Source organism: Scomber scombrus, chromosome 14 (assembly GCF_963691925.1).
Source record: "Scomber scombrus chromosome 14, fScoSco1.1, whole genome shotgun sequence".
NCBI classification, from domain to species: Eukaryota; Metazoa; Chordata; class Actinopteri; order Scombriformes; family Scombridae; genus Scomber; species Scomber scombrus.
The window spans coordinates 18,599,261-18,624,507 of record NC_084983.1 but is presented as its reverse complement, the minus strand read 5'-3'; the positions used below and the strand labels follow the sequence as shown (position 1 = coordinate 18,624,507).

General features: G+C 37.3%; 2 protein-coding genes across 3 annotated transcripts in view; both read left to right on the top strand.

Annotated features, from left to right (window-relative positions):
• The window catches only part of clip2 (CAP-GLY domain containing linker protein 2), a 52,857-nt gene extending 38,011 nt beyond the window's left edge, over positions 1-14,846 (top strand). The window contains exons 11-19 of the mRNA XM_062432472.1: positions 1,866-2,249; positions 2,508-3,083; positions 3,213-3,270; positions 4,627-4,710; positions 6,452-6,608; positions 10,911-11,070; positions 11,250-11,438; positions 12,157-12,220; positions 12,325-14,846. Of these exons, the coding sequence (XP_062288456.1) occupies positions 1,866-2,249; positions 2,508-3,083; positions 3,213-3,270; positions 4,627-4,710; positions 6,452-6,608; positions 10,911-11,070; positions 11,250-11,438; positions 12,157-12,220; positions 12,325-12,341 (1,689 nt within the window). The 3' untranslated portion in view covers positions 12,342-14,846. The remainder of the gene's footprint in view (positions 1-1,865; positions 2,250-2,507; positions 3,084-3,212; positions 3,271-4,626; positions 4,711-6,451; positions 6,609-10,910; positions 11,071-11,249; positions 11,439-12,156; positions 12,221-12,324) is intronic.
• Positions 14,847-16,110: 1,264 nt separating this feature from the next.
• Positions 16,111-25,247, top strand: part of gtf2ird1 (GTF2I repeat domain containing 1) — a 42,360-nt gene continuing 33,223 nt past the window's right edge. For both annotated transcript variants that reach the window (XM_062433186.1, XM_062433185.1), the window contains exon 1: positions 16,111-16,347. The gene's annotated coding sequence lies outside the window, so the exon portion shown is untranslated. The remainder of the gene's footprint in view (positions 16,348-25,247) is intronic.

Sequence of the window (25,247 nt, the reverse complement as noted above, 5' to 3'; positions counted from 1 at the left end):
TGCAGTATCCTTGAGGTTGGGTAAGAGAACCAAGGTGACAAAAAAGATTTGATCTTGTTTTAGCTTTGATCCGCCGCTGAGCTATCTCAATTCTTTATTTCAAATCAACTTCACATGCTGTCAAGGACATTAACCTTGCATAGACTCCTTTTACTCCTTTACTCCTGTGTGTTGTGCCGTAATATGAATGCTATTCAGGCAACGTCTTTTGATATGAATCAACTAGTGACTCTGAGGTTTGGTAGATTGTTCTCCCAGATGGTTGAAATTAACATCTGTGCACTGTGCAGCAAGTCCCCTTTCTTAATCTTCTTTTTTTTACTTTAATTGGATACAAGTGTGTGGAGGGTGTTTGCAGTTGTGTGTATGCAGTGTCACTGTGTGGAGGTTTGCTGTTGGCTTTATTATACTTGCTTGGCTGCTTCTAGATGATCAGAGAATGGCTGTGCTCTCCTCTCATCTTTCACTTCTTTGCACATACAGTGAGCTGCACAAATATTTGGGCAGTGACACATTGGTCTTTTGGCTCCTTAGTTTTATTACTTTGGATGAAAATGATAAAATTACTGAATGATACAATAACATTTAAGTGATGACTGTCAACTGTAATTTTAGGACAGCTGTATCATATAATGATTCTAATGGTTTGTTTGGACGTTTGATATTCTATGAAATTCAAACCCCGAGCACTGCCAGTACTTTGATGATGGCACTCTTCTAAAATAATAAGCAAGTGTACTTTTGGCCTGCTGGAAGAAAAAAAAATGTTACTGGAAGGCAACAGCCATATTTGAAATCAGTAACTCAGAAGATTTAAAGCTACACTCATCAATATTTTCATAATCACAAAAGATGAAGTAACTATGCTCATACTGACAAATCCAAGGAGAATTATTACCTGACTCTGTAGTTCCTTTCAGCTAAATAGAGCATTTTAGCATTTTGTAGTTCATTTTTTGGATGTTTTCTCTGCTTTCATAACCTAGTTTTCGGGCAGATGTTTTTAGAGAAAACACTAATAAATCCTTTCATACTAGACAGAGTTAGCAATGAGTTAGTGAACATAGCATCTAGCCACAAAAGAGACATATAGTTTTCTTTGGAATCAAACACAGAGCTAAAAATATGTAAATATTGAGTAAATATATTGTATTCATCACTGGCCAAATAAATGACTCCAAATGAATGCAAATTTTCCTACTGTACATCATTGCTAAATGTGTCAAAAGGTGTCAATTGTTTTACGCCATTGCACTTAAATTATTAAACATTCCCACTGTTAGTCTTTTTTTTTGTCTCCACTGCCTCCTGAGAGAAATGTTTGTCTCTTTGGATAAATGCTTCATCATCACTAACTAGTTGCTAACTTTGACTGTCTGTCAATTAAGTGCTCGTGAGAGTGAACCAAAAAAGTAAGATCTGTATAAATACTCGTGGGCACTGTGAAATCTGGCTACCATGAAGAAGGCTGTAGTTCTCTGCAATTAACAATATCCTGGAAGTCAGTTTTTGTGTCATCTTTTATCAAAGATGAACAGCAGGGAGCCAAACTGTTCAACAATTTGTCACTGTCCGCATACTTCATGTACGTTATATATACTGTATATTCACTGGAATGCACTTGACCGTTTCCAATCCTTGCAAGGACCTTCAGAGATTTCCCTTTGATTTCTTTTTTCCTGAGGCCTGATTTCTGCTCATAAAGTCAGTGTCACCTTTTCTTTGGAATGACATCATTCTGTTGCAGGGTGTTCTACCTGTTATGGTAATAAGGTCATTCTTTTGAAAGGCTGCCATCTTTCTTTCATAGTGATAATCAGAAAAACATTCAGTAAAGATGATGGTTGTTAATTCTCTCTCATCAGCAAACCACAGTTGAAGAGCAGAGTCGCATTATGCAGCTGGAGGAGGAGCTCAGCCTCGGTAGAACAGAGATAGCAAGCCTTCAAGTTCAACTCAGATGCATCAACCCGTGCTCGCAAGAAGCCAACGACAGCGACGCAGCCCCGGGGTCTGACATCAAGCCAGAGACCCTCCTCCTGCGAGAGCAGCTGCTGTCAGTGGGCCGCGAGCACTACAAGGAGAGCAGCGAGCTTAAAGAGAAGTACGAGAAGGAATTATCAGCCAGCCAGCAGGAGGTAGACTCGCTGAAGGCAGTGGTGGATAAACAGAACCAGGAGATCAGTGAGATGAAGCAGAAAGTCCAACAGGCCACCAAGGAAAACATGGAAATGATGGACACCTGGAAGGTATTCTGCTATGTTCTGTTTAATCCAATACTGTTCAAAGAGTTCAAAGAACTTCAGAAAGAGCAGTAAGGTCATTTCAGTGGATCTCTGTGAATAAGTAAATCATCAAAGTATGTATACTGAACTTGTTAGAGGTTATAAAGGCAGAGAGTTGTAATTATCTTTTCAAATTTGATACTTTCAATTTCAATCAATTTGAATTCATGGCTTTTAAAATGCAAATTATACACCAGTAATTCTTTTCTCTGCCCTCTGCAGTCCAAATTTGACACTTTAGTGATCGACCACCAGCGATCTTTGGAAGAACTGAAAGCCTCGCTGAGTAGTAATCACGCTACTCCAGCAGGCCCAGAGCAGGACGCTCAGGAGCTGAGAACCTCCCTGGAGAGCTTGAAGATGGAGCATCAGCTGGAGATGGAGAATCTCAAGGCCAAACACGCCATCGAAGCCGCCATTCTGTCAAAGGAACGCGAGGATCTTAGCGCTCGTCTGCAAGAGGCCAAAAACCAGCTGGCCGAGGGAAACCAAACGTGGAGGACCGAGGTGGAGGCCAAAAGCGGGAAGCAGGCCCTGGAAAAGGCTACTGATAAGCTACACAAAGCGGAGCAAAGGCTGGCAGAGATGGAGAAGCTTCGGATGGAGCAAGACAAAAGCACGGAGGAGCTGAGAGCGAGACTGGAGCTGGCAGAGAAGAAGATGACGGACTACGAGGCCCTGCAGAAGGCCCAGGCGGAGAGCCAGGAGGAGATCCAGAAACTGGAGGAGAAGCTGAGGGTGACGGCAAACCAGCTCCAGGCCATCCAGTCAGACCGCTACACATCCCATGATGCAAATGTTAGTGGCTGAGAAGTGATAGGAAACAAATCAGAAATGCAATACATCATTTTATGTTACACTGATTATTGATATGCTGCTATTGCTTTAATGTAAGTTCAACTCCTTTAATACTCTCTGCTTTTTCAGGTGATAGAGGATAATGAAATTTCAGATGAGAGGATGAAGCTAAAACAGAATATCGAAGGTACAGTGTCCTCTTATTTATTTAGTTTTGGTTATTTACTTTTATTAAGGTTTCTTTCAAAGAACACTTGAAAAACAATACATAAGAGCAAAAAGTGCCAACAAGACGCAATAAACACATCTAAAAAAGGAAAAAAGTATGTTTATATTAACCTGTATTATGTAATTCTGAACCCAAAAAATAATTTAAATAGGTAGATATGCCCTCAGTCTAAGTATTTCATTATTATTAGTACAAAGTCAGGCCTTATTGTTGTCACATGGACACACTCATTTGACTTCCTAGTTTAAATGTAATTTTCTCCATAGTGTATGTATTGTATAGGTCAGTCCATTAATTAATGGTAGGTATGTCCTTCTGTCTATAAGTCTTTTTGCACACTTTTTTACAACAACACTCTCAGCAAGTATGCATATCCTCAAGATTCAAGTTCTCTTATTTTAATACTTACTACGTTTTCATATTTTTTCATATTTTTTCAAAACTTTTACTTTCTAATCAAAAAATCACAATCAAGATTATTTTGGTCAGTCCTGCGCATCTCCTTTTCATTCAGCGCTGAGCGTCTAGATGAAAGGAGAGATCATTACATGGAGCAAAGCGTCCTTGCATCTAAAATATAAGACACCAAAGTCTGATCGAAACTAAAACAAATTAGCCTGTAGATGTCGAAATAAGTCAGTTTCCACCACTCAACATTTGACTGTTTTCTCTGAATGTCTGACGTTCAATTCCTCACTACAGCTCTTCCATAAATTCACCCCTTTGACTAGAATCCACTGATTTTATTTTTATGTTAGTCCTCACAATTTGTACACATTCCTCACAATTCATATTGACTTTCTCTAAATTTAAACAGCTTTTTGGTTACTTTCAGGTTATAATTGGTTTTCAGCTCCAAACTGTTTTAAAGTCAACTAAATCTTTACATTTTAGATCCTTTAATTTAATAAAACGAGTTTGTTAAAAGTATTTCTTTTTAAATATGAAGATAGGATTTGCATTTATTTCATTGCTTATGTTATGTATTTCACTATATTTCCACACATATATGGAACCATAAGGAAACAGTATAAGGAACAAAATCTTCAACTTCATACAGTATTGCGATTGACTTTGACATTTTTGCTTTGATATAATTTATGTTTGGCTTCCCACATCATTTATTATGCATCACTCCAAGAAATGTAATTTCACCATGTTGTTATAAGATATTCAATCTCCTGCTTAGTGACAGAAACCTACACAAAGATAAGGAAATAAAACCATATATCATATAGAGCTTGCTAGATTTTACAAAGAGCCTGTATCAGTGCTCTCGTTGTGACATGTGACGTTGTTTTCTTTTTTCTTCAGAAACAATGGAGAAGTTGCTGAAAAGGGAAAAAGAGGTCTCCACTCTCACTTCCCAGGTTGAAGCCCTCAAATCACAGAATGGAGGTAAATGTTATTTTCCAGAGCATGTCCACAAGCAGCCAGCTGCCTTTACCTTTACTCTAATGTCTGTTTTTTCAATAGCCTCTTACCATGCAGTAGTGCTCGAAGTGTGTGCTTTGTTTTCCCTACAGTGTTAAAACAAGGCTAAACCTGCTTCTTGCTATAAAATGTTTCTTGTTAATCAGATAATTTGTGGAAAAAGGAGCATATTTATCAATACATAAAGGAATTATCTGTATCATATTTACATACTGACCTTCATTAGTGTCATTCCATCAGTGTTGCTCATCTCGTATGTATGTGGAGCGCTCGTACGTGTCGTGACTTCAGGCTTCACTCAATTACCCACCAGTCAGACCGAGTTCACCGCGTTGTGGATCGTGTTCATCTTCACTGCTACATTCTTTGATCATCGCGGAGAAATCTGACAGCCGACCGTCTTTTGAAAGCGAAAAGTTCCACATCACATCAAAAGATCTCTCCGAGCACGCTTCATATAGTTCAGATAATCAAACTGACACACTTTGAAGAATAGATTGGATTTTTATACCCTACTTACTTTTTAATGAATGAATAATGAGACAGAGATCACAAATACGGCATTAAATCATTATTTGAAATTGATAAGTCCAGTTGGTAGAAATACTGCAGTATCGATTTTAAAAGCTGTGTGTATTATTCCTGATGTTAAAATGTTCAGGATAAAGGATCTCTGTGATTATCCTCAAATTACTGCTGGTGACTCTGAAATGAATGCACCAATAAGGATGTGAGATTGTACAAGGGTAGTTTACTGTGTTGTAGTTTATTAAATAAATTAATAGATACATCAAAAGCACTGCAAAGGTGGAGAGGGAGTCCACAAGTCCACATCTGCCTGCCAATTAGATAATGATGATAATAATCATTGTATGTGTATTGCACCTCACATGCAAAGCCCTGTGTGTTAGGCCAAAAACTACACAACAACGTTTGATCACAATATGATAAAAGTTATGATAAAGTTACCCCACATTAAAAGCCAAATTACAAAGATGGGTCTTTAATTTCTTATTTTCTAAATACCAGGGGATAATTAAACTTAAGTACTTAAACTTGTAATGGAGTATTTTTAGACAGTAGACAGTATTTCTACATTTACTGCTGTTGCTAAAGGCTTTAAAAACCCACTGCAAATCAAATCTTAATAGAAGAGTGATATATAAACAACAAGTAAATGATTTATGGCACACACCATAAATAGTCATGTTAATATCAAACTATGAACAGTTGATCAATTATTGATAACACATTATAATGTTGCCGTTATCATTTATGATAAAACATGATTACACGCTCACACATTTATTAACTATTAATGCTCATGTACCTCCTACAGAAGCAGGTTGAAATCTGTTTAGAAATGTTGTATTCAGAACTTGTGAAGACATGTTGAGCGTCGAGGTTCGTTCTTGACCCTGGAAACAATAAATAAATAAAATCCTTCTAGCTGCCTCTCGCGGCATTCTTCGGCAGACACATTTTACTTTGATTTCATGTGTAGTAAAGAAGAAATGCTTATAAATAAATAAATACATAAATATGATTATATACATGTTTCATTAATTATGTCCTTAAAATGTCCTTAAACATGCGGGCAACTGCGTTATACTTTGACAGAGACTATAAATAGAGGGTGGAGGTTAAAATAAAGTGATAGTTGGTCAAATAAAATCAAATTCTTCTTCTTTTTCTCTTCAACCAGCGCTGGAGGGTAAAGTTCGCTCAGGGGAGAAGAAGGCTGAAGCTCTGGCCAAAGAGAAGCTGCGTGTGGAGGCGGAGCTGGAATCCATGACCAAGAAGTCCCATGATGCCTCTGGGCAGCTGGTCAGCATCAGCCAGGAGCTTCTGAAGAAAGAGAGGTGAGTGGATGTGGAGATACAGTTTATAATTATAGATGCAAAAAAAAAACCCCATCGTGTATCCCTTTGAGTTTAGACATACCTAGATTCCCACTGTATTGATTTTATTTCAAATATTGTCAAGTTTAAAAATATCCTCTTGTAATTTTACAATGTTTCATCTGGATAAAAACCTGTATTGGTTATTAGCTACACCAGGAGACGCATTAAGATAAACAGCATCTACAACAAGGTGCTCAGTCAACCAGTACAGAACAATAAACTGAGGTGCCATTCAGACTCTTTTTGTTGTTTGTTGTATTCTTTTGAGATTTCTCTTTCTCAGCTGCACAAACACTGACTCAGTTCACTTTAATTTAAAACTCTTTTCTTTTTCTTTTTTTTTTATCCCATGAGGGAAATGTTTGAGCAATGTTAAGCAATTAACTTTATAAACATAATCAGCATGAGTTGATAAGACAGGATGAACTCAGTGGCTCTAGTGGGGAACACTAAAACCTCTCGTTTCACAGCCTGAACCTCCTTGTTTGTTCATGTCCACGCCGCCTCGCTGGGTGTGATCCTGATGTAGGCGTGTTATGAATTTCGCACTCACACTGTTCAAGTGTGATTACTGTAATATCGCCTGTGACAGAAAACTGTCAACAAATCGGAGCCTGTTATATGGAGATCAACTGTCCCCATAATATTATACTCATATTTCTCATAGTGCCATATGAGAAGAGTATTATAAATGTATTGCAGAATAGAACTTACAATTTAATAAAACCTTAAAACAAACAAGGTGTGTAATAATAATAATAATAATAATGCAGCTTAAATTGCTTTACAACAAAAGAAATTACATACATCAAGTGCTTCACATTAAAATGGCCTGAAAGGAACAAAGAAAAAATGAAAGAATAAGATAAGATGGAAAATAAAATAACTGAAAATAGTAAAAATAGTACATATTAAAAGTAGTTAAAAATATAATAGATAAAATCAAGTAAAATACAACATTTAAAAGAAGTTCAGAAGTGCATTAGTGTGAAGATGACTGTCAGAAAGTGAAGAGGTAAGTTTTTAGCTTCTTTTAAAAATATTTAGCTAGGTGCTTCCCTGATATTTAAAGATAATTTGTTTCATAGTTTTGGGGCGTAATTGAGAAAGGCTGCATCCCCGATTTTCTTTGGGCTGTTGCTGTGAACCTCCAAAATATCAACAGTCACTTAAATAATGTCTTAAAAATGTTACGTTCACTGTAAAAATCACTTAACCTCACCAGAACCACACCACACTAGTATGTTCTCAGTGCATACAGGGATATCATACACAGTGTGGAATGATAAACTATAAGGGAATTAGTGCTCACGTTTTTTTTTTTGTTTTTTTTTACCTGTCAGTATTTATTTATAGTATTCCCCACCTGAATACTGCCTTCATTTTCCAAATAGCACATCTGCTGCTGCCTCGATTCAATATTTTAGCTATGATAAATTGCATATTTGTTATTTTGATTAAATGAAATTTGTAATTGTTAACAAGCCACTTAAGAAATTAGACTGATTAGAGAATAGGCTATTGACCATGAACCACAACATCCCTAGTTTGTGTCCAGCTGGGGGCCTATTATATGTCATGTCCCATCTCGTTTTCCCTTTATCTGTTGTTGTCCCTCTATTGTCTGCTGTCCAGTAAAGGAAAAAAATGCCCAAACATAGTATGTTAGCTTTATTAGTATTTAGGGCCAACTTGCAGATATTTGGTCATAATACAATAAAAATAAAAATTCTGACCATTGACGAGTTATTATGACTAATTCTAAAGGGGAACATAAATGCAACAAATTTCCGTCTCCAATAGTTGTTGAGATATTTCGTTCAAAACCAGAAATATCAGATTCGTGGTGGTGCTCGAGGAAAAGTGAATGCCAGTACAAAGTTTGAGGGCAATCCACCAATCCATCATCATCTTTTTAAAATCCCTCCATGCTTTGGTCGCGGTTAACATTTGAGAACTCCTAATACCTTACTCTGCACCAAGATCCCTCAGATCAGATCAGAAAAGATCAGATGTTATTATACGTTCCAAGGTCCAGGCTTAAAACTAAAGGAAACCATGCTTTTTTTGTTGTAGCTCCAACGCTGTGGAACAAACTCCCCCTCAGTATCAGATTAGCTGAGTCAGTGCCTCATTTATAAAAAGCTTTTAAAGACCCACATGTAAAGACAGGCTTTTGTAATAAAAAAAATTATGTAATTGCTGATTTTTTTGGTTTCATTTATGCATTTTTGTGTATGTTATTCTGTTATGTTATTTGTATTATATGAGGCACCTTGTAACTTCGGTTTGGAAAGGTGCTATAGAAATAAAGTTTGCTATTATATAAATAGTCAAGATATTACAGTCTGGACCAAAGTGGTGGACCAACTGACGCTACCATCCCTAGATCCAGGGAGCAGCTAGCATGGCAATAATAATTCAAACAGAAATGTCATAGCAAGACTGTGTTTTGAACAGTCAAGACAAGTCTTACATTTAAAGATGATAGATGAAGGGTTTCTCTGCAGATCTCTGTCAGGAGCTGTGTATAAATATTTGTTTGTCTGGAGGCTGGTGGACCTCACTGAAAATGAACAGTTACAGCTCAGTTAAACTGTGCTATCAGTTAGAGGGACAATCCTATGCAGGTCATTATTTTAAGTAAGCTCCACCTTTTCAATCTTGTTACCAGCTGTCTCTGCTGGCAGCACATACTGTACCACACTGAAGTGAAACCAGAGGCAGACATCCACTGCATATAGATTGCATTCAGTTTTGCCTGTCACACTTCTTTTTTTTTACCAACCTCCCCGGCCCACTTTTGTTGCTTTAATCCAACTATATTGAATAAAACTCATTATTGAGGTCACCATTTAACTACCCGAGGGAAAGGGGAAAGTTGTCATATCAGCATTGCAGAGATGCAGGGCTTTGCTAAACAGGGTCTTGACCCATTTTATTTAGTCCAGACACGTTCACTTTCAGACAATGCATTCTTCTGTAGTGCTGTGCGGTCTGGTCTAATTGTATTACATTACTGACTATCTTATATTATGCAGTTCTTACATTATTGATGGTTATGATGTTAGTAAACGTTACACAGCACTAAAAGTAAGTGCTTCTGGCTATAGCAGAATAATTTCCTATGCATCATCACTGCTGCAATTATATGCAATACAACAAGCATATACCATTCATTGAAAAATTCAGTGTATGCCTCTCTGTATGGTAGTGTCATTATCTGTCCTATTGTTACTGCTACTATATTGTCTCAAAATTAGTCCATTTTGAACATTGCAACATCATTTTATCTGAGGAAGTTGACAAGGTAATTCAAGACTGCTGGTAAATCACTATAAAGAAATAATGATTTTTAGGAAGCACAGTAGTCCAATGCAAGTACACATTTCACTGAAAAGATACTCTGGTATCTCTCTGTTGTCATAAATCAGTGTGACCGAGTCAAGGCATGAGACACCACGCAGGTTGTGGTGACTGAGTTTGGTAATTAGAGAAGTCAGAGGAGCAGCTGTGGCAAACAGTGAAGGAAGAGTTATAATAAATGATCAGTAAGTGTAGAGGACATTGCTTCAATAATAAAAAAACAAACAGCCTTTTCACTATTTTATAAACTTGTATTAACTGAGGTTTTTTCTGGCCACATGGGGGCAGCAGAAACAAGCTATACCCACAACAATGACATATTTTCGAGAAGGGTCTATCTATAATCTTGCAGACTACACACTCCCCCTGATGTTGTCACGGTAACCATCTCACTGCTCATGCCTAAACCTGACCCAGTGGGTGTGTAATGCAGTAAAGTGGGTGTGTCATGTAGATACTGTGAGCCCAGAGATTAGACCTACTTGATATTATCCCTTGTTACAAAACACTTGCTTATACATATAGTATGAGTGACCACTTTCACATTACATGACGCGCCATATGATCCATTGTTGCCCTGGTTACAGAAAACTGGTGATATTACCATAGTATGCTGCCAAATAGCCAAGTGTAAGTTCATGCCAAAATGCACACACTGTAGGGAATTGCACTTCCATCCACCAGCCAGTCTGACCTGTAGAGAATGAGGCTGCCTCCACTAGCCCAACATATATTTCACATAAGTTGGTAAATTCTCGAAAGCAAAATTGCACTGCCTCTCTATCATTATTCCACTTTGTTGCAAGTGCATTGTTACCATTATCCTTAACATCTTTTTCAAACACTCAAGATTTCTTTGTTTCTTCTTCCACTGTTCTGTCTTTCTTATGCCAGGAGTCTGAATGAGTTGAGGGTTTTGCTCCTGGAGTCACATCGCCATTCACGAGACATGGAGAAAGACCTGAACCGAGAAGTGCACAAGGCTGAGTGGAAGGTCAAGGAGCAGAAGCTTCAGGATGATATCAAGAGCCTGCGAGACAAACTTCTTCTGCTGGTAAGAAGCAAAGACAAAAAAAGCTGCTTAAACAGTGCTTGGTTATGATAATATAACACTGCATATTTGAGTGTATTGACCCCAACAGTTAGTTTAGGGCCAATTATCAAGCGTTCCAACTTAAATGTTCCCCAAAAAGGAATGAAGTATCAGAATCTTTTCTTCCTAACTGTGTTCAGGGTCGGGAACGGTCTTCACCCGACCACCGGCGATACTCCATGCTGGAGCCCTCAGCCCTGGACACCGAGGTGAACCGCCTGCGCCAGAGGCTGCTCAGCACCGAGGAGGCCCTGAGAAACGCCCTGGAACACAACCAGCAGGTTGACCAGCTGGTCCAGGCCATGGGCAGGCGTCCAGAGAAAAGCCCGGTAAAGAAAAAAAAAAAGTTGCATTCACAGTTTCAGCCGGGAGGTGCATGAAAATCTGTGAGGAGGCGAGCAGCTTGGGAACAGTACACATAGAGAATCGATGTTAATAGGTTTAGATATTTTAAAAAGTAAGATGAGGGGTTTTAATGTCAGATTTATTTTCTTTTTTTATACTTAAAGTTAATGTTACACATGCAGCACTGCTTTTTCCAATGTATACAACTCATGATGAAGACCTGTAACCCTAACAGGAAGTGTAAAACGAAAAAAATAAGAAAACTTGGAACTAAATATTACAAAAAAGGTCATGTCTCAGTTTTTCTACCTAGAAAATAGATTTTAATTATTACTGTATAGCAGAGACATATTTTTAAAGGAATATTTTGACATTTTGTGAAATGAACCTTATAATTTCCTTGCCAAGAGTTAGATAGGAATGGTAAGACCTGGAGCCAGTTAGCTTAGCTTAGCACAAAGACTGGAACCAGAGGGAAACTGCTAGCCTCGCTCTGTCCAAAAGTAAACCCTCTAACACACTCTCCCTCTCTTTTTAGTCTAGTGCTAAATCTATTTACCATACAGACATGAGAGTGGTAGCAATCAATTCATACAACTCTCGGCAAAAAAGTGTCAAACTACTCTTTTAATATAATTTAATGAAGTTCAATCATTCCCAGCATTGAATTAAACTGATCATTTGTAATTGTTTTATTTTTAGGTGCATGGTGCAAATTCAGCCAATGGAATTCATCATCAGGAGTCAGACAATACTCGAGATGTTGGTATTCTTTCTCTCGTATTTTATATTATTAACAATGTGGTATTATTAATGTCTTTTTTTCCTTTTTTTTTTTAGTACTAAGATATCTTATTTTTGTCTTTCCAGGAACAACACTGATATGAGCAAACAAGATGAGACTGAACTGGGACACGCAGAGGTACATCTTAAAAGGAAAACCTTGTCCAACATTTCGCCCGATCCTGCGATGGACGTCTGAAGAAAAAATTTCAGTTCACAGTTTTAAAAACCAAAACAGCGAATCTCTATCTCAAGTGAAATTATGTGTTGTTGCAGAAAGCACCTATTAGCGAAACATGAGGACCGCTTACAGTACTATAAAATATAGAAAGGAAATGGGACAATGGACATGAAGAGATATTATCGGTACAACTCCTGAGAAACATGATGGCAACTTCTGATGCTTTACTGTAGTTAAAAAGTTTGAGTCTACAAGTTGCCAGAAACTCTTTTGACAATTCTGAATTTTGATCCGGACGGCGAAAATGGATGATGATGGACATCGATGTTGAAGAACTGAACTGGGTCTCAGTCGCTTTGTTTGTTTTTTATTTATTACTTTTACTTTGCTCCTCAGCATTGTAATAATCATCTATAGGTGAGCTGTCTTGGCCAGTGACACTCAGAGAAACTCTTGAAGGATGACACTGACATTTTTATTTTTAGGGATTTGGCTCATTTGTCACCTTTATAAGAGGATTTGGTAGCAAACTTGTCACAGTTAGCTCTGTCCAGTGCACACGGACCTGCTTTAATGCACAAATTGATGACATAATTGAGGTTGACTTGTATTATTGTAACATTTTTTGTCTTTTTAGTATCAAAAAAGTTGAAAACAATTGTTATTATTTCATCCCTTGTGGTGTATGGAGGTTTTGGTTAGACTGAATCCATTTGGGTTACGACAGCGACCAGTTTGGGTTGGAAAAAAACTGGATGAAAATGTCTCAAAACCACAAAAACTTCTCAGTTCCCACAGCGTAATGAAGCTCTTCATTTTCCATTTATGTGTTAAGTATGATTCACACACTATATACATGTCAAGGAGCCAAATTGTTCTGCCAAAATGTGGCTTAATCCGCTTCTGTCTTGATTTGGGGATTTTATACCACAAGTTTAAAAAATGTCTTGGTTCATAAAGTCAAGTATAAATAAAGTGTACAAAAATGTGTTGCTGTATGGCAAACATCAGCAGCAAGTTACTTGTGAAGTATTCTGAATTTAAAAAAATCGTCAACACAAAATCGTCAACACATTTCAAGTCTTTAAGTGAGCAATCATGCACAACAAGGTGTCTCGATATGAGAAAAAAAAAACAGAAAGTGGAGGCAGTTTAAGAAATGGAGAGATGAGAGCACACTTATAGAAACTCAAAGTACACTCGGAAAATTTCACAAAATAACTGAAAATCTGATCTTTAAAAAAAAATACGTATAGTGTATTTGGTGTAAGACCTTAGTTTATGTAACTATTAAATCATCAGTGCTGTTGCTATGGTTACCAGCAGTCTACTATAGGTTACAATGCCTTGAACTCTGATTTAAAACAGTGTTTAATTAATTGACTGGCATTATGTTGGAGGTGCTGGAACAAAATAAATCAAACATAAATTAGCATACAGCCTCAGAGCTGCTACCAATTCTTGTGAATCACCAACAACTGCTTTACATACACTAAGAGAGAGTTATCTGTGACAGGACTGACAGCGATGATTTCACAATCCTATCTTTTATGCTATGGGCAAAGCTGGTCCTTGAGCCAAACTCCTAAAAAAAGAAAGAAAAAAAAAAAAAAAAAGTAGTCTGAGTTGTCCCTTTTTAGCCGTTGCACAACAGTGGACTCCCCGCTAAGACTGAAGATTGATATTAATGAACCTGGGAGGCCTGCTGAATTCATCTCTGAGCGATGTTACAGTATGTTTATAGAATGAATATAGTGAATTATTCCTGACTTTTTTTTTTTTTTTTTGCATTCTCTGTCCGACCCTGTACCAATACACCTTTTACTCTGTCAGTAATGATCAGCTATTTTATTTACTGTGGCCTGTATATCAGTACAAACTCCATTCATACACTAGTATTAATTAACTATAAATATGACACATAGCGGCCCATTTTGATGCTGTATGAAAATGTCCCTGGATTACTTTATTGACCTTTTCCTGACTTGAAGGGCTGTGACAGGAGCTAAAACCCAAACAATGGATGTATGATGTTCCACTCATCCGCCCCCCCGCCCCATCCCAGGTTGACAACATCTGGATTTTATTTGCAAAAAAAAAAAAAGGAAAGAATGTCATCAACACGTATGAAATTTATATTGTAAGTCTTCCAAATGTTGTTTCATCCATCTGTCAACTAAACTAGATCCTATTTGTAGTTGGTCACAGGTTGCTAGTTGCTTTGGGGGGGGGGACGTTACACCATTTCGAGGTGAGTTTGTGGTGGTAAAAAGCTTCAAAAGTGGTGTCTCAACATGTAGGGCAGGCGCTGGTCAGTTAAGATAAAAACCCAAATTTTCCATTGGATATTGTACATGGCCTTTTCAACTGGAGGGTTCATACCCTTTGGATTATTGCTGCAATGGTTTCGGAGATTGAGTCATTAAATATTAACAATGTGGGCAAGGGCTGGTGGTGTTTTATTTCACACTCTTTTATGCTTGTGTCACTTGTGAATGTTTGTTTGGTTTTTTGTTTTGTTTTTTTTTTGGGGGGGGGGGGGGGGGTTGAGGCAAATCACAGTTGATAGGTGTATTTCCACAGAATTGGTTCAAAGTGGTGTCAAATTCCACGCCGCTAAGGGGACTGGTGGTTTGGGAAATTCAGCCAGCAACCAAACATTTACCCATTCCTCAGCCGCACTCACATACACACACACACACTCAAATGTTTAAACTAAAATAAACTCTGTTTTGTAAATCATATATTCAACTCAGGCAAACATTAGTTTTTAAAATGAGTCGGTGTCAACCAGAAGAGGAGGCAGTAATTCTTTTATGTGGAAAAAGCTCTAAGTTCCTTGATGGTGGAGATGTAACACCCAGATGCTGCATATTTTATTGGATTTCTAACCTCCAGATATGTTGGCTTTGGCAAATGTCGGCAAGGTCTTATCCACATGCCCCAGTTTTTTATGCTAGAGGGCAGATTGGTTATGCCGGTGACATTTGAATAAGTAAGTTATTACTTATTGGCAAAAGCAAACGAAAAGTAGAGCATATGTGAAGCACATGCACTAATCAATTTTTTGTTCTCTTGGTGGTTTCGGGGTAAAAATAGTCCTAAATAACCAGATTATGATGATGTAGTGGATTACATACATAATTTATGTGTCTGACTATATTTTATCATAAAATAACAATTTGTTCCTTTCCCCTTAGGATTTGAACTTTACCCTATATTAATCAGACATGAGCTATTTTAGGAAATCACAAGAGCTATGGCATAACAACTATGGCCACAGGATTCATGTAGCTGCTATATATCCACTGTGGACAGATCCTAATCCTAAAAATTATTTGGATATTGTACAACTGCACATCATAAACCCACATGTATGCAGTGTATGAGGATTCCTTTAAAGCAGAGCTGGAGCAGTGTGAAGTTACAGTCTAGTGGCAGACAGTGATTTAAATAAATCAGCCCCTAATAAAATAATAAATACCCTATAGGAATATTTCCCTTCCTGTTTAAATATTGCTCCATGAAGAAAGGTTTTTTTTGTTTTTTTTTTCTTCCCAGAGGTTCCTCAGTTAATCCTGTATGTAAATTGCAGCCAATAGATGCTGTTGTTGAGTTGGGCTGGGATTAGCAGGAGGCGAATGAGTTTCAATTTTACTGGATTACAGAACAAAGAAAGGGGGAAAGGGACACCCTGCTCTGGTTAAACGGGGGGGGGAAATAAACTGAGAAAACATACACAAATAATAGACAATAAGAAGTGCGATCGAAGTCAACATTGTGATGATCGGGATTACGGTGTTTTAGCAGACGGCACGGCTACATTGTGGATGGGAATTGAGAGCGTTTTTCTGATGGATTAAAACGGGGGGAATAAAACCTATTCCGGGATTGACAGCAGCAACAAGGCTATTTAATCGCTAATTAAGGTGAGATTTCGCCGTTCATTAAACTGTCACGTAGTGTGCTATGCTGCTTTTTTGTCGCGGCACATTCAAAAAAATTACAGATTATTAAACCTAATTTCTTCTTTGCACTTGGTAAAATAGGAGGAGGAGATGAAAGGAGAGAGTGTTAGCTTCCCCGAGCTAGCAACACGGGGAGCTAAGAAGCTAACGAGCTAGCCTTCAGCGTTACTATGATACCGTTACTATGATACCTTTACTATGATACCGTTACTGTGGTACCGTTACTATGATACCCTTTAGCTAATTAGCCAGCGTATTAAAAAGGTTATTGTTATTGTTTGCAGCTAAGTCTAACCTACATGGACTCCTCCCTGTTAACCTTGCGAGAGTGGAGTGCTAGCCTTGTATTTAATGATAAGGATACAGTGGTATAGTGTCTGCTTTTTGTTAAATTATCCCCGTCTATATATACTGCTATCACTGACTATAAAAAGACAACAAAGCCAGCTAGCTAAAAATTAGCTTTGAGAGAGAGAGAGAGAGAAAGAGGGTAGCAAACATAGTGTTATAAACTTGATAGTACACAATGATAGTGTGTGAAAGGTATATGTTAAAGTGCATCAAACCTAAACATGACTAAGCTAGGTTAATTGCTATTGTTAATAATGACAGTGTTGTACTATTATATTAAGTAGTAAAGGTCTTAAACTAAACTAATGCTACATAAACAAACAATAAAAAAACAGGTTTAACTTGTATAAAGCTATCTTGAAAGTGTTAAATGTACCTGATGTTTACAGTTCATCTGTTTGCTCACAGTTTTTAAAAGAAAAAGTTTATAAGGAAAACAAACAAAAAGAAAAACAGCTGACTGGAAGAATAAAAAACTGTAAATGTCTGGCAGATTTGAATAAACTTGTGCACACGCTTGTTTCCTTTTGACACTCAGTGACACAGTGTGAAAGGTTTAAACTAAACAACCTACTGAAGTCAGTCCTAATCTTGTTGCAAAAATATGTTAAAGTGCATCAAACCTAAACATTAAGCGACTAAGCTTGGTTTATTGCTATTGTTAGTAATGACAATGTTGTACTATTATATTAAGTAGTAAAGGTCTCAAAGTGTGTTTCAAACTAAACTAATGCTACATAAACAAACAATAAAAGCAGTGTAAACTTGTGTAAAGCAAACTTGAAAGTGTTAAATGTACGTGATGTTTACATTTAATCTGTTTGCTCACAGTTTTTTAAAAGAAAAAGTTTATAAGGAAAAACAAACAAAAAACAAAACAGCTGTCTGGAATAAAAAAAAACTGTAAATGTCTGGCAGATTTGAAAGAGCTTGTACACACGCTTGTTTCCTTTTGGGAAGAAGAAAAAAAAAGACCTTCACTTTTATTTATTGCACCCCATGTCTCATATCCTGCAGTTTCAAGCTTTTTTTTTCTCATGGCTCCAGCTTTTCATAGTAATTCCCCCGTTCTACTCTCATGTGATGTCAACTTTAATAGTAGCTCTCCTGCCAGCATTTTCCAGCACAACAAGCTCTCTTACTACTCTCCTGCCTCTGTATGTACCATATAATTATTAATATTATATAAATAAACACCAACTTAGGGCTACTGTACTCTTTTTGTTACTGGCAGACAGTGTCAGAGGAGTAACTAGGTACATGTATCAGGGTTATGTTGTTTAATTACAAAACAAATGTAACTGTAATCTGTTACAGTTACTGAGAACAAATATGTAATTAAATTAAATTTACTCGTGAAAATGTTGATTACAAGTCAGACCTTTGAGATTTTGCTCAGGAGAGTTTTGCTAATTTTTTAATATTTAACATGTTACTGAATACATATATTGCTGTTTTTTACTTATATTTAGTAAATAAATCATGACATGGGCTTAATGGTGTCACAGTACCAATACAGCCCATGCCAGACTTTTGACCTTTCTCATAAAATATCTTTTATATTCCAAAATCTACATGAACTAATGAATACATTTTCAAATGAGAGATACATCATACTTTATAAGAAATGATCTCCCTTATAAATCATGTCAGTATCCATAAAAAACACTTGAACTTAGATGTAGGTGCTTAATGAGTACACTTACCCTAACAGCTGAAAACATTGTTAGAAAATTAGAGAAGTAATGAAATGTATGAAGTTACAATTCCAAAGTAACCTTCCCAACCCTGCTTGCAAATATACACAACAGTCTTTTACCATATTATGTTGGAGGATTGAACATTTACTCCTAATATGTCAAAATGATCTCTGTGGTGCTTTGTTTACCATCGAGCTCGGCATGGCAGCGGTTACAAATCACAAAATCATTGATGACATTGCCAAAAACGCCTCGGGCACAAGAGTGTAAACACAGGGATAAAGTTGTTGTTTGCTGTAATGATAAGTCAGATAATAGCTGTTAAACCACACCCTGGCTTACTGTAAATTGTTGTAGATATGGGGGGGGAATGAAAATTGCTTCTTCCTTGAAGAAATTAACCATTATCCATTGTTCAGTTACTAAAAAACTGATCCTTCTTCTTTTTTAGAGGAAATTCGGGAATGATTCAGATACAGTTGTTTTTATATTTCCAACTTTCAGCCTTTTTCACATCAGTGTATTTCTCTTCTACGCTTCAGATCCATTACCTAAAAAAGAAACTAAACATGCACAATATACTGTACCTTTTACCTCCTTTACCAAACAAGTGATATGAATTATTTTTCAGAATGTGTCGTTTTCCAACAGCGATGTACACTGATTCACAAAAATGGAAATGTGTTAAGCTGAATTGAATTGAATTGACTTTTTTGTCCACCTTTTAGTCTCTGGCTTCCACCAATACCTTTATAAATACAAACTGTAGGAGCCATGAATGAATTAACAGGTGTCTTTCTATTTGTAATAAGCTGAAGGTGTATACTGATTGTTATTTTTTTGGTGTTGTTTGTTTCGGTTATGATAAGGATAAGGATATGATTTTGGTTTGATCACTGCGATTACCTTTTATGAGTTTGTGCACTTTAAGTATGAGTTGATCATCTTTTGTTAAGAGCGTCCGTCAGACAATCAGGCCCAACCTCAGTCCCTCATCGACACCTTTGTTCATTTGAAGTCGCTAGATAAACAATACACAACATATCATGAAGACATTAAAAACATACAACAACTGACAATTGTGCAAATGGGCAGGAAAACAGCAGCAACCATGTAATAAGCAACCTGTTTAAAAGGTGTCTTTATTAAAAATTAAAAAATACTTGGGTTCGTAGTGCATTCATTTTACGTTCAGTGCCTGTATGTATAGCATAAGGGATAAAAGACCTCTTATATATGTTCCTGCTCGCCCTCGGGGGCCTGAATCGGCGGACAGATGGGTGGTAACTCAAACTCTACGTTTAGTGGGTGAGAAATATCTCCAGATATCTATCTGGCCTTTCTGAGTACCGCCGTATTAAATATATCGTAGAGCTCTGTTTTGTGACTGGCCAATCATCTTCCCTTCAATATGAACAAGTCTGGAAAGGTTGTTTCTGTTTTTCACGCTCAAGTTAGCGTACCAAACAACAATATAAAATTGTAAAATGCTTTCAACCAGGCTCCTGTATGCCAACACCAAAGCTCTTCAGTTTCCTGATTAAAAACAGTTGCTGGTTGGCTCTCTTAAAAAATACTCTCTGTGTTTTCAGTAGAAGTCTGATCAGTGATTGTGCCAAAGGACTTTAAAATGTTCTACTACCTCCACAGGCTGGTTGTTAAGAACTAAAGGGGCAATCATTTTGTTTTTGGCCATGTTTAATTCCAGATTATTATCCTCACACCAGTCCTGAAGTATAGTGACTTGGCTGAAGTAAGCTTTCTTCGTGTGTGTGGTGTTATCTTCTGTGAGAAAGTCCAACCAAAGCCGTGTCATCAGCATATTTTAGTAGCTTAACATTGTTACTGTGCATGTCATGTCATTTGTAGTTATGGTTAAACTCGAGTTGTAAATAATCGCTGCTAACCCTTGAAAATGTCTCATATCACTAGGGCTGAGCAATATATCAATATTATTTTGATATCGTGATATGAAGCTAGATATTGTCTTAGATTTTGGATATCGTGATATTGTGATACAGCGGTGTGGTGGTCTCTTCCTGCTTTTAAAGGCTGCATTACAGTAAAATAGTGTCATTTTCTGAACATGCCAGACTGTTCTAGCGGTTCTATTATTTGCCTTTTACTCACTTAATCATTATATCCACATTACTGATGATCATTTATCAAAAATCTCATTGTGTAGATATTTTGTGAAAGCACCGATAGTCATCCCTGCTTGCTTCGATATGGAGGTATTTGGTCAAAAAATCAATATTTGATTTGATCTATATCGCCCTAATTCAATCCAACACAACAGCTCTTCCATAAATCCTACTTTTGTTTGTTTTTAAGTTTTTACATTTTTAGTTTTTCTTAACATTGTCAAAAAGGTGATAAAAAGGTCTACTTTATGTTTATTACTGAGGCTGTAGTAGTGGGTGGTGGTGGTGGCTTCTTACTTGACTGAATTACATTGAATGGTATTCCTAATATTTCGCCACCCTCATGTAATGTTAATGTTTTCCAACAGTGATGAAACTGACAGCCCCAAAAATATTAGGGATGCACCGACATGAAATATTCTTGGCCGAAACCGAAAACCGAAAATGAGGAAACCAAGGCCGAAAACCGAAACACCGAAAGAAATTATTATGCCAATTATTAGTACCATTGCATTTATGGCTATGACTGTGTACTAACCTCACTAAAATCAAGGCATTGCAATTCAAAGAATAAATCAATTACAAAAGTATGAAAATATACAACAATGCACAATATAAAATTAAATTAAGTTAAAAATAACACTTAGTGTTACACTTGGTGGAGGGGTGCGATCGGTATTGGTCTAATAGGCAGCAACACAGAGCTATAAGCACGCTTTACTCTCACACGCGCTGCATTTATAGTCACACATACACACACACCTTCTACTGTGCTGTGCGCTTCTCCGTCTCTAAGCGGGTTCTCCGCATCCATCGCGGCCCGGATCATTTCTCGTGCGTGCTGCTTTAATCCCCCATCCAGGTAATGATCTTTATAACACGGATCATGTACAGTCGCGATGAAGTGCAGAGGATCCAAATAAATCTCAGTGAAAGGTGTGCTCACAGACTAAACTGTGAAAGTGTACTACACTTTAGTGCTGCAATTAAAGGAATAAAGTCTGCTACAGATGCATCAGAGGAGCTGATCTCTTTAGTTAGCTGTTTCGGCCGTGTTGTTTCGGTGATAAAAGTAACCGAAAATGCGCTTTTGGGCCACTTTCGGCCGAATATTTTCGGTGGCCGAATATTTTCGGTGGCCGAATTTTCGGTGCATCCCTAAAAAATATGAAAGAAAATATGTTAAGTTAAGCTCATAAATAATCAGTACTGACTAGTGAACGAGTCACATACTACATACAGATACATGTGTGTGGATACAATGGGCTCCTACAGGTGTTTTTCACTAATGTCGCCTTTTGCGGATTTGTATGAGCATGGGGTAATTCCCAAGTTCCTTAAATTGCATCCACCAAGGACGCATAGAGAGACGTAAGGAAAACATTCAAGAACAGAGGAAACAAGGAAAATATATTTTAGATAAATAAGACGTCCTTTTCTCCGAGTCGTCACATGAAGCCCCCCCCGCCTCTCCCCGATCACAGCTTTCTCCTCTTTCTACTCTTCATAGCTGAGTCGGCTTTAACAGATGTAGCAACTTATGATTGGAGTTTTTTGCATCTCTACACACACACACACACACACACACACACACACACACACACACACACACACACACATGCGCCGCGATAATACTAACAGCCTAAAGGTTCACAGTTATCTGTACGGGAGCAGCTGTGTTTTCTCTTTGTAGCCTGTTACCTGTTTGACAAACACCTGCACATGAATAAAAACCTGCGCTCTGTATTTATACTGTGTGCTGCTCAGAGGCACAAGAAGCATTTCTTCAGACAAGAACACATTATTTATATTATAAACTAACTATTTGCATCTGTATTTATTGATGTTACGATTGTGAATTCATTATTTAATAATCCAGAATAGGATTAGGGTTTCTTTTGAGCACTGGAAATGATCTATTAGGTAAATCTTTATGGGAGGAAATGGAAAATTATGTAGTTTTATTTATATCAAACTTGACATTCATGATTTTTTTAGCCTCACATGTGAATGAATGGAAATTATGTTGACGTTTTTCACACTCATTGACTTTAATTTAATTTTTATTCACAATTATTGGGAGAAATAACAGATCTGTGCTGGTTTAAAAACTCCATTTTAGTTTGGTGTGTAAAAACGGCGCATGCCAACTTGAATCAAAAGCACCGTGCAACACTTAATTACACAAACAAAACCAATAATACGTCTAATAACAGCATCATAAACAACACAGGCTAATAAACACCTGCTTCACATGGCTTGTCATGGCTGAGTCCAAGTGGAAAATATACTGAACTGTATCTGCCAACACTTAAAAGCTATAAAAAGATGGCTCAACCTGATCTTTGTTTGTGCAAGACACCAACAAAAACACGGGGACTCACTCATAGAACTATCAGGTCACCTTTAAAAGCTTACCGCAGCGTCTCCGGTATGTGTGGAATAGATGGCATGCTGGTACAGTTTAAAATATAGCACAGGAGTTTATCTTGGCTCTCACGACGTTTGTGATCTCACCTAATTAGCTCCTAATAATGGAGAATACCTGTGTGTGCATGAGAAGGGCGTTCAAAGTACTTCTTCTAAACGTATTCTTCGAATGCTGTGAAAAACTAATGGTGACCTCTCAGGCTGCCAGCCAGTGAAACAACCGTGTTTTAAAGGAGAAATAAAGAACGAATATGTTTATTTATTTAAGCATAATAGGAGTTCAAAGTGTGAGTTAGGCTTGTGTAGAGTGTTAAAGTGTTGACCTCGAACTACTAAAACAGTGCCATAAAAATACGTGTTGATGAATTTACGAGGAGGTACAGCGGTGCGGCACTTTCACCCACTTTGATCAGGTGCCATCAGAGGTAAACAGGCTCCCATTGATTCTTACAACAGTATATTTCATTTATTCTGTCATCATCACAAAACCTCGAAAATCTGAATGTAAGGAGTATTGTATTTAAAGGATTGCTTAACCCTTACATACTGTTCATATTCTACACCCTCGCAGTAAGAATCCCCTCATAAAAAGCATCTATACCAAATTTTGAACCACAGATCTGTTTAGAAAGCATCAATAGTCGATCTGACTGATCAATATATGTGTGATTATACTCTTTCTCACAAACACTGAAGCGGTCACTGTAATCACTCCTTCTTTCACTGGTCAAAAAATGTCTTCCTTAAACACAATTTCAATGTAAGAAATAAGGGACAAAATCTGCAGTCGTCTTTTTCTTTGTATAAAAAAATAATAATAATGATATAAAATGCATTGTGAAGTTCAGCTGAAGCTTATTTTAGAGTCAGATAAAGTGAATATATTTTAAAGTTAGTGTGTTTTTTTGGGTTCAAAGTTCCTTCTTTGTGTCTCCCCGAACAGAGTTTTCTTGCTCAGCTGCAGCCGAGCGATAATAACACAAAGTGGAATATTTGTACTAAAAATGACTTTTTCAACCCACCTTTGAAGATACGCACTTTATTTATCCATATCAGACTGCTGGTGAAGCTTCACATTATCTGTGGCTAAACTTTAGAATATATATGTTTTTTTGTTTTTTTTTCTACAGAACAAGGCCTGTGTGTTTTTGTCCCTTATCGCTTACTGTCCAGGGTCAGTATGGTGAGTCGGGACAATACAGCAACCAGAAACTGTGTCAGTGTAAAAACAGGCTTGTGAATATTTTTTTCACTTATACTGTAAATTATACTCATTAGGCATACAGACAACTTGAAGGCACATTATTAGCACCTATGGAAATGTTTGAAAATCCAAAACAGAGACCAGAGAGCCAGAGAGAGACTTCATATTAAGTAGTTATCTACCAATTTTGAGTACAGTGAGATTAATCTGCAACTATTTTTGATAATCAAGGCATTTCTCAAGCAAAAATGCCAAGAATTCAAGGCTACCAGCTTCTCATATGTGAGCTTTTCCTGCTTCTTCTTCACCTTATATTGTAGTAAATTGACTATCTTTAGGTTTTGGACTGGTGCTCGTACAAAATAAGAAATTTAGAGATGTCAACATGGAGTATGAGACACTGGGATGGACATTTCTCACAATTTCCTAAACAATCAGTATAAATGCTCTCAAAAACACTGGCTCGATCTGCATCAGTTCCGTAGCTGCTTTTGTTGTTTAAGGACAGGTTACATCAACATCTGAGTGTTTTGTTCACTTTGAGTGACGTCTGTAGATACTGACGTCATTTTGGATCGGTAGCCAGAGTACCCCTCTTGTCAGTGAAACAGCTCTGTGGCATTAGAGTCCACTTTGGGTCCTCTTAAACATGCCTTATGCATTTTCTGAGCAAATTTAAATTCACTTAGAGGTTAGCTCCAAGCAGCACTCAGGCAGCTCGCCCAGGATTTTTAAGATGCAGGAAAAACTCAGTGAGACATCAGCAGAAACGCAATGAGTTGGACAACATAAGATGCTTTTTGATATCTGCTAATCATCTTTTTAAGCAACCTAATCACATCATGTATCTTGTGTATGCTTTACAAGCTCATAAACTCCATTAGAAATCAAGATTGTTCTTCTTTTTATATGATCCTCAACAACAACAGGAGTTAATATGAACCAGTCTATTCCGAAGCCAGAAACTAAAGGACAAAGTCCATGATGTCACACGAGTTACAAAACGTTTTAAGCTATCACTTTAACATGGTT